Genomic DNA, 10,473 nt, shown 5'->3' on the forward strand with positions numbered 1-10,473 from the left:
GTGAATTATCTTTTAAACTTCTGTGATTTCAGAATTTTTATTTATTTATTTATTATTTTTATTTTTTATTTTATCAATTTAAAATTCTTGTTTCGGCTTTTTATATTACACTTTTAAGAAGAAATAAAACAGGTTTAAATAACTACATGTATCTGATTGTATTTAGTGATTTGATTTTGTATTTTTTTTTAACTATTTTGTTACTTCAACTACAACTCTTTTTTAAGTTTAAAATCTATAAATATGAAGATGCAGAGTATAGCAGTTTTGGTGATACTCATCATTTCAATTAATGCTATTATAACGCTTTTTTAAATTTATTGTTGTGTTTTTGTCGGAGAAAATAGTGTAATGAAAAATTCTTGGAATTATTCATTGAAAGTCAAGAATTTGAAAATTTAAAATGAAGCAGATACCCTGCATATAGATGCTACGATATTTTGTGATGATATTACTTTCAGTTAAATTTTTTATACATTAAACAATATACAATGATAGAAAAAAGTTCATCTGTGTATGCAGTTCATTGTATAAAAGAGTTTTAAAGCTTTTCTTTATTTTGCTAGCTGCCACCAAATACCAGCTTACTTTAATGCCACCTGAATTCAATGAATATAGTGTAAAAGATCTTTTTCAGGACTTGGTAAGTCAAACAATTTTTTTTAAAAATTAATATTTTTTCTTTTATTCAAAGTATTCTCCATTATTAGACACTAAATTTTCCCATCTTTTGAGGATATTCACGAATCGACCCATTCCTTGATTTCTTCTAATGAAGTAAATTTCTGCTCAGTCAGACCATGTGCCATCAACCAGAATAGGTGATAATCTGAAGGGGCAAGGTCTGGCGAATACAGCGGGTGGTGTTTTACCTCCCGTTGAAATGTTTCAATATAGCAAAGTCAATTTTCAAGCGAAATCGACGTTCAATGTCCCTTGGCTTCAGTTCGTATGGAACCCAACTTCCCTTGTTTTTGAATCATTTCCAACAATTTTAAACTATGTGAAATTGCTTGCTGAGTCACTCGTAATGTAAGAGCAAGCTCTTTTTGCTTTTGGGACGAATCTTCTTCCAATTCCTTGTCTTCATGCAATTTCGGCCTTCCACTGCGTTCTTTGTCTTCCACGTCAAGCGCGCCGTTTTTTAAATTTCTGAAACTACTCACAACGACTTCTCTCACTTAAAGCAGACTCACCCTATGCTTCTCCAAGTAATCGACGCACCTCAGCTGTAGATTTCTTCAAATTATGGAAGTAAAGCAAAAGTTCTCGCAAATGACGCTTATTTGGCGCAAAACTTGAAATTTTTGCACGAAAACTATTACATAATGCTAATACTTTAAGTTTATGTGGTTACCAAATGAACAAACTGACAATAAGATGTTTAACACCAGTCAATTTCTACATAACCATCTAGTAGTGCCATCTTGTGATGAATGGCGGAAACTTTGTACACCCAATACTAGTCCTAGCATTTTATTAAACACAATATATATATATATATATATATATATATATATATATATATATATATATATATATATATATATATATATATATATATATATATATATATATATATATATATATATATATATATATATATATATATATATATATATGTATATATATATATATATATATATATTCATAGTGTATTTACATATCATTGTAACCTACTTTGGCTTTGGACACTTACTTATATTCTTCTAAAATAAATTGTATTCCAATTAGACTAAGCTTAATTTAACTGTAAATTCAAGATATTAAATAATTTTACTATAGAATATTTTTGATTGATTGTAATGAATAAAATAATAATGTGAAATAAAAATTTAAACTCTATTACTATTCTTCTTTTCTTCCAAATAAATTAAAAATGGATTTTAGGGATGGTTTAATTCAAAACTTTAGAGATTAAGATGTTTTTCCAAAATTCTTTAACGCTTAATGATGTAACGTTTTTAAAATTCTTTTCTTTAATGAATGCAGAGAGAGTGTGCATGTGTTATAGTCAGTCTCAAAAAGTGTTGTCACATGTGGACTGTCTTCCCCCATACTTCATGAGTGTTGTATAAAATCCCATATGGACACAAACAAAACACTTGACCCTCAGGAATTTCTGGAAAAAAAATGCCTCGAGAGGAAGTCGGGGGTAAAGTGCCAGTATAGTTTGTCTATTGTAAGAACTCCCCCACCATAAAGTCTGAGGCTGTCTGCTGTTATGGAAGCAAGAATAGCTCATTTCAGGAAGGGTAGATTCTCTTCACTTTAGGGCTAACACAAAAGACCGAAGGAAAAGATTCTGGAGCCAAATCCTGTCCTAAACAGTGACCCCACATCCCTACTTGAAATAGTTATACTTTGTTACCGCAGTCACCGCCACAGATCCAGGCAAATGGCTAGGGAAGTTCTAATTTAGACAAACTCTATAGAAAACCCATAAAGAAACAAACATCACCTTTATGTTTTTAATAATTTTTTTCTTTTGCAGAAAAAAAGAGGAAAAAATCAAACTAGATTCCTTAAGGTTATAATTATATTTCTTTTGAAGACGGTGTCTTTTTCATAAGGACTTTTAAACTCAACCGACGGGAGAACAAGCAATGCCTGAGAGTAATGGCTGTTTACTGGTGTTGCCTTTAACTTTCAAGCCATGAATTATTCATCTGTTTTCTAACAAATAAATAATTCATGGAATAAAATTCGTGGAGTAATTCATAGAAATAATTTTGTTGTTTTGTTTTAAGGGACCACTAAAAGTATTTTGTGCTCGCCGTCAATGGACAGCTGCCAGACAAATAAAATTGCAGAGGAATGAAGAGACGAATTTCGGCTTCAGTGTGCGTGGAGATGCACCGGTCATCATCACTGCTGTTGAACCAAAGAGTTTGTCACAAGTATGTACTTTATTGAATTTTGGCTTCGATTTTCAATTAAAATTTCTTAATATTTTTGCTTTATAATGCTATCATAATTCATTAAAAGAGAATGTGGAACTGAGTGCAAACAATAACAATATTCCCTGTGGCAGACTTTTTTTGAGCCTTCTGTGACATATTTCTCTAATATTTTTCTGCAAGATACTTTTAAAAAATAACAAACATATATGTTACTCATTTAGAATAACAGAAGCCTTAATTTCAAAAAATAAATAAATCAGATCAAATAAAAAAAAATTTTTAATTGAATATGTAATTATTTTTTTTAATTCTAATATTATGGGTGATATTCTCACATTTTGTAGGAAGATGATGATACACTAATTATTTCCTTTTTCACATTTTGTAATTCATCATCACATTTAAAAAATAAAAATAAATCGTGAAATCTGTAGCAGTAACTACCGAAAAAGAGATCGACGGCAAAATGACACAAATTGGACTCTTCAAAAAGAGTTTACTAAATGCGTGATTTTATTTCGAGATTCAGTTGTTGTAATAAATAATATAGGTTTTTAAAAGCTATATGAAAATCAGTAGTAATAAAATTGCATGAAAAGATAGAAAATTTCTGCAGAAAAGAAAAGCAAACTTTTTTACTTCCCAAAGGAAAAAACTTTCTGCAGAACTGGGTAACGTTCTGCGGCATCGTCGCCACAATTCTGCCACGGGGACAATATAATAGAATATGATAGTTAAGACCTCCAGTGTCTCGTTATAATTATGTTAAGTTTACGAGAAAAAAAATTGTGAACTGTTTTGATCTTCTAACAAGTTTTATTTTTGATATTTGTATTCAAATGTTCACCTTTTTCTTATGCTATTTCTACATTTTATAGATTCTTAAAGGCTGTAAATGGTTTCATGTTTTGATCTGTGTTTTTATAACTAAATAGCATATTTCATTATAATTATGAACAGATTAAATTACAATACATACAGGTTTTGTACAAGTTCTTACTTTATTTCAAAAATAAATTCTAAGCATGTACTCGGACCGGTAGATGTGTGTACAGACAAGTAATATCTTTCAGTTTTTGTTTCTTTTTACAAGTGACCAAATTTGACCCCAAGTCTCCTGTATTTTACAACTATCTCCTGTTTACCCATATTTTCTCAAATTGCTCCGTATTTGCTAAAGAAATTTTTAAACTTTTTTAACTATATAGTATACACTGATGGCTAAAATACTTCTTTTATCCTCAACAGATGGTGCTATTGCCAGTACTGCAGTATGTTGAGTGTTAGTTGTTTAAGTCGAGCCATGATGGCTCAGGGGATAGAGCGCTCGCCTTCCAATGAGGTAAACCCAGGTTCGAATCCTAGCAATGATTGGTCCATACGCATTCCACATCCGACTTGCACCGACCACAGTGCTGGCATAAAATATCCTCAGTGGTAGACGGAACATGGGTGAGATTCCCCTTGCCGTTAGGCTATCCGTGGGAGGTTCTCGTGGTTTCTCTCTCCATATAATACAAATGTGGGTTAGTCCCATCAGAAGTCCTTAACGAAGGCAAATTTTTCCCAATACTTGATCCAGAAGCTCCCTTGTCTTCTGGATTGGGTTCAAAATGACACGGCTACGGAGTTGAACGTTAGTAGTCGCCAACCCAATAATTAGGTCAGCTGTTCAACAACGTTCATAATATTGGTTTCAAAAAAATCTTTTTTAGATTAGGATTGATATACGTATTTTTTACTTCGTTAAACCTAAGTGCTTATATTATTTCCAATTTTGAATTTCTCTTCTTAACTTGCACGATGTATCAAAACTTTACTCGTAGCCTTAAAAAATGTTGCTAGTAAAATCTCCATTATTTTATTTCTTCAATGTTGGCAGCAGGTATGAATACATACATAATATTTTTATTTACAGGAAGCTGGAATGAAAGAAGGTGATTTCATCGTCCAGATAGGGAACACCGATGCAAAGTGGCTGAATCACGAGGAAGTGGTCGGCCTCATAAGAGAAGCTGGAGACGAACTGACTCTGAAAGTGGTCACTCCCATTGACCATGATTATCTCCTTCCCGCCAAAAACTCTTCTTCTACTCTCAGCGCATGTGATGTCCAACTCAGAACAAGTACCAGTCCCTTCTCAAAGGACAAAAGAAGACGGGCCACATGGAACTTTTTTAGACGAAGTCAATCAAAAGAATTTCCAATAATTAGTGACGTTGCTTTCAGATGAAGAAAAAAATGCTTCTTTTTTTAAAATAATGTTTTTCAAGAAGTAATACAAGGTACAGTCTGTTCCGATGCGAGTACTGCATTCTGTTTTTGTGAGCAAGGCGTAGGTTTTGTTGACTTCTTACTCCTTGTCCAAAGAGTCTTTATATTCACTGGTATAAGAAATTAAGAGACCTTGTAGACTAGATCGATTATCTCTAGAACTACAGGATCGATTTTAATGAAATTTGATGTGTACGTACATTGATACAACACAAAAAATTCAACAATTGTAATACACACGCATGATCGTGCTCGATGGAGTCGGAAGGTATGAAACAGCGGTTGCAGAATGAACAAAAAAATAGGTCAATACACAGGCCTTGCAGCTTGATTTCATACTCGAAATAAGGCCATTTCCTGTGGCAATGGGCCTGAATTGTTCAGGGGCAATTTCATACATTCCGACGCCAACGAGTGTTACGCACCATCATGTGTGTGTATTACAATTGTTGAATGTTTATTTGTTTTGTAGTGTATCAATGTATGTACGTAATATCAAATTTAATTAAAATCGGTCCAATAGTTCTAGAGATAATCGATCTAGTCTACTAAGTCTCTTAATTTCTTATACCAGTGTAGTTGCTTTTTGCAATTTGGACGCTAATTTTTCCTTGTATCAGCAATCTTATGTTTTTAAATTATATTGAAAATAATGTTGCTTATACTTTTATAAAATCTTATAAGGCTTTATACCAGGGGTCGGTCCAGGCCAAATTTTCTACCGTTTTGTGGTACCTTCACTAATCTAATTCAACTTTAGGTAAAATGGTAGTTTCACAAAATACTTTTTTTTAAAAATTTTGTTTTTGTATCCCGTAAGAAACGATAAATCCATATTTGTACCATATTTTTGTGTTGATTTTTTAATGTGACTTATAATTTTCACAAATTTTGTCTCAATTTTCACAAAATAGGTACCTCTCAGAAAAACCTAGACCAGGGATGGCGAACCAATGGCACGCGACACAATATTCTGGGCACGCCACCGATCACAAAGTTCACTATGAAGTACATTAACAATTAAATTCACAAAAACAAACAAATAAAATAAACAATTAGCAAAAAAAATTAACAATTTAATGCCAAAAAAAACGATAACTGTAAAAAACAAGCTAAAAATAAATAACTAGCAAAAAAACATTAACAGATCTGCTTAAACTAGCATCTTACAACCTGATATAAGTCATTTGTCTTCTAATCTGCAACAACGGACGTCACACTAATGTTACTTTAGGTTGAATTACAAGCATAATTGAGACATTGCAAAATGTTTTTTTTAATAGTAAATAAAGAGTTTTGAGTTGATAGAATTTAGTATTATTATTTTCCCAATAATCAAAAAGTCAAAATTATTTGACGGTCTGTTTATGGCCACATTAAACAATTTTTTGAAAAAATGGCACGTTGGTGCATAAAGGTTCGCCACCCCTGACCTAGACAGACCCCTGCATGCAATATAGAAGTTGACATTAAAAATGAGTTAAGTGACAAAAAACAACATTTTACAGTATGAAGGAAAAACAATTGTTGAGAAAGTTGTGAGTTTCTGCTAGCGCCATCTTTGAGGAAAGTATGGAACTAAATGACACACTTTCTTCACAAAACTATCAATCTTAAATTAAAGATCTATTTCAAAGCAGAAACAATTTTTTGTCACTTCTGTTTAAAAGTCAACTCTTCTAAATTTATGAAACTTATTTTATTTTTCAAGAAAAGAAAAATATGTATATACCATATGGAATATCAAATGTTTAATGTTGATTTTACTAAAGAAAATTTGTCTTAAAGAAATATAGCTTCAAAACTACAGTAAAAGCTATAATTAAAAATAAAAGGTTGGTATCCTAGTCAAATGAACAAACCAAAATACATATGTAAGTTATGAATACAATATATTATTTGTTAGATTGTTGAAAATTTTAAAATGATGATTTTTACTGCAAATTTTATTTGACTTCTTTTCAAGCTTTTATGCTTACTACTATATTGTAGTGATTTGACATGTGACTATTTCTTATTTCTTGATCCTAGTCATTCTGAAAATTCATTAATATATAATATAGATTTTTTTTTTTTTTCTTAATGGATCTGATATTTATTTTATGTTTGTTTGACCAAATTTTTTAACTTTTAAAAACTCAATTAAAAGGGAAAACAAAAAATGGATTTTTATAAGTAGGAATAATTAGTAAATTAAATATTATGGCAAAATTTTTTTTTATCTTATTCTCGTTAGAAAATTTTAAAGCTGAACCTCTAAGTTTTCCTATAGACTTAATTAAATTGCCTCTTCTTAATAAAAACGTTAATAAAAAGCACAAGTTTTTTTTAAAAGGCTAGATGGAATTTTTAAGCGAAAAATTTAGCACTAAAAATCTCAAACTTTTTCCCATTGCCATATTATTAGAAAAAAGTTACAATGAAAGGATAACGTTCATTAGAAACGCTTTTTTAAAAAAATATTGTGTCCTACGCTGATAAAAATAAAAGTTGATAAAAAAAAATCAGAAAATAAAATTGTGCTTAGTTCTTAAAATAAAAATCAAATTTATGTTACTGTTTATCTCTATTACCATTCTTGGAAAAAGTGACAGTTAAAGAATTAAGTCTATCAGAAACGCTGCGTTAAAATGCGGCTCTATAATTAAAACTAAATTAGCAGCAAATACAAAGAAAAAAAAAACTTCGCATTTTAATTCTTAAAATGCAAAGGGTTGAAAAAAAGACGAAATTGACTTGCCTGAATTTAATTTTTTGAAGAAAAAAAAATCAGCAATGCAAACCTCGTGGTTTGTATTACTCATTTTAATAAATATAAAAAAAATCTAGTTTCAATTCTTTAGATTTGTCTTCGAGAACATAAATTTGCAAGCCGTGTACAAGTTTTAGAACTTACAAATATGTTTAGTCCCGACACGGTTCATAGTTGGTCATCGAAGTCAAGCATCACTGACTGAGGTCAGTGCACAGGTGGGAGACCACTTTGAAGCAACTGCGATAAAACCGAGGGTATGTGGTATTAGTCCTCGTTAAACTGTTCTACCATAAAGTGCGCCACTTCGCGCACAAGTCGTCGGACTTATCGAAGCGGGGATGCCAACTTCTCTGCAGAGGATCAAAATTGTGATGACACGTCTTCCGATCATCCACAGGAATGTTTTCCAAAACGTCGCCAATAGCCCATTGTGCAACGTAAATAAATTTATAGATATGAATGAGAACTATTTCAAATAATGTATAGTACAGAAGACGATTTTAGATTATTCTTTATTAAATCTATTCAAATTTTTTTAAACAAATTGTCCAAAATTACTTTATCAAAAGAATATTTTGCCAAATATTTACCCGAACATTCAACAAAAGGACCGAATATTCATTGCATCTCTTACCACCCTTAAAGAATATTTTTGAATTATTTTCAAAAATGTACACATTGTTATTGTTACAAAAGGATCCTTTCAATTAAGTATTAATAGTTGTGCTCATAAAGAAGTATTATGTTGAAAAAAGAAACTCTTTGTACTTACTTAATGTATCTTTGTAAATAAGAATGTATAATACAATTATAAATCTGGCTGTGCTATATATGTTGTATGAAAATGTTGTCTTACATGCTCAGTGAATATGTACAATACACAAAATAATTAAAATAAAAAATATGTCATTCTAAATGGCTTGTTTTAGGTGAATCCATTTCTTTTTTTACGCACTATACATTCATTTGAAGTGTATATCAATATTGGCCGGGAGAGCCTAGTTGGCAGGATGCTGGACTCGCGTTGATGAGAACCGGAGCTCAAATCCAGCCGGCTGAAGACTTCCTTGTGTAGTAAATGGTGACTGGTGCACATTAAACCTGTCAGGTCACAAAGCCCTTCATGTTCCTATAGCAAATTATACCTCTGAGGGTACTGAATTGGAGATTTAATTTTATATCTGTTGTTGAACAGCTGGCCCAATTTCGAGTTTACGACTACCAATGTTCAACTCCGTAGCCTTGTAATTTTGAACCCAATCCAGAAGACAATTTATTCATTTGTTTTAAATTTTGCATGATATTATTTATTTATTATGTAGATTAATTAGGCTTTTTTAAAAAAAATCAAAATAGAGGTGCCCCGCGGTGGACTGATCGTTAAGAGACGGTTCTCAGCAGATCACCGAAGTCAAGCATCGCTGGCTGCGGTCAGTGTGCGGGTGGATGACCATTTGGAACAGTCTGCTTAGGGACAGAGGGTATACGGTGTTGATCCTCGTTAAACTGTTCTACTGTAATGTGCTCGACTTTGCTCGCAGGTCGTTGGGCTACCGAAGCAGGGATGGCATGTTTTTGGATCATCCTCAGGGATGTTTCCCAGACCGTCGCCAATAGCCCCCTGTGCAGCTCCAGTGCTTAAAATACCAACCAACCTCAACAGAGAATTCAACTGCTTGAGTAGAAAAATATTGTTAGGCAAAATTATTTGCAGATGGGATTCTTTTTTACATTTTAATTCGAAGGTCTTTGTTTAAATGTCTTGTTGATTAAATCAAAAACTAACGCAAAGGTATTTAAATTTCTTTAATTATTTTAGGAAAATTTCCGACTGAATGGTAGTTGTGATGGTGACCTTCTTCAAACAAAGCTCAAAATAGGAGTTTAAAATAATGTACTGTTTATCTAAGTATGCATTTAATGTGTGATAATAGAGAACTTGATTTTTTAGAGGGCAAAAAATAAAAATCATTATACTAACTTAATTCACTTTAGTTGGTACCTAATATGCAGATTAGCTGGGTAGTTTGAGAAATGAAAAAAAAATTCGTCACCTGTAGAATAGCCGATTGTTTCTACCCTTTAGCCGTAAGTAGGAACTTCACTAGCCATTCGTCTGAACCAGTGTCTGCGACTATGGTAACGAGGTATAACTATTTCAAATAGGGGTGTGGGGTCATTGTTTAGGACAGGTTTTAGCTCCAGTCGACGAGAAAAATGTAATCTTTTTCTTCGGTCTACTGAGTTAGCCCTAGAGTGAAGAAAAGCTACCCTCCGCGAAATGCGCTATTCTTGTTTCCATCGCAGCAAGACGGCTTCAGACTTTTTATTTTTATATCCGTCGTTGAATAGCCGACCCAATTTAATGTTCAACGCCGTAGCTATGTAATTTTGAATCCAATCCAGAAGACAAGGAAACTCCTGGATCAGTACCCCCAGAGGTATTGATTTGTTATAGGAGCATGGAGGACTTTGCGACTCGACAGATTTAACTTGCATCAGTCACCACTTACCGCACGGGGAGTTTTTGGCGGCGGGGAT

The 10,473-nt window shown here is 32.3% G+C and overlaps 1 protein-coding gene and 1 long non-coding RNA gene across 4 annotated transcripts in view; both read left to right on the forward strand.

The window, feature by feature from the left end:
- Window positions 1-8,848, forward strand: part of Rhp (GTP-Rho-binding protein rhophilin) — a 76,960-nt gene extending 68,112 nt beyond the window's left edge. For all 3 annotated transcript variants that reach the window (XM_087158665.1, XM_087158666.1, XM_087158664.1), the window contains exons 13-15: window positions 567-643; window positions 2,751-2,900; window positions 4,822-8,848. In XM_087158665.1, coding sequence (XP_087014791.1) covers window positions 567-643; window positions 2,751-2,900; window positions 4,822-5,136 — 542 coding nt within the window. In that variant the 3' untranslated portion in view covers window positions 5,137-8,848. The remainder of the gene's footprint in view (window positions 1-566; window positions 644-2,750; window positions 2,901-4,821) is intronic.
- The window catches only part of LOC147812725 (uncharacterized), a 284,443-nt gene that overhangs the window by 218,246 nt on the left and 55,724 nt on the right, over window positions 1-10,473 (forward strand). The gene's annotated exons all lie outside the window — the stretch shown is intronic.

The sequence above is a fragment of the Parasteatoda tepidariorum genome, chromosome 3 (assembly GCF_982258835.1).
Source record: "Parasteatoda tepidariorum strain Cologne lab strain chromosome 3, Ptep-v5.0, whole genome shotgun sequence".
NCBI classification, from domain to species: Eukaryota; Metazoa; Arthropoda; class Arachnida; order Araneae; family Theridiidae; genus Parasteatoda; species Parasteatoda tepidariorum.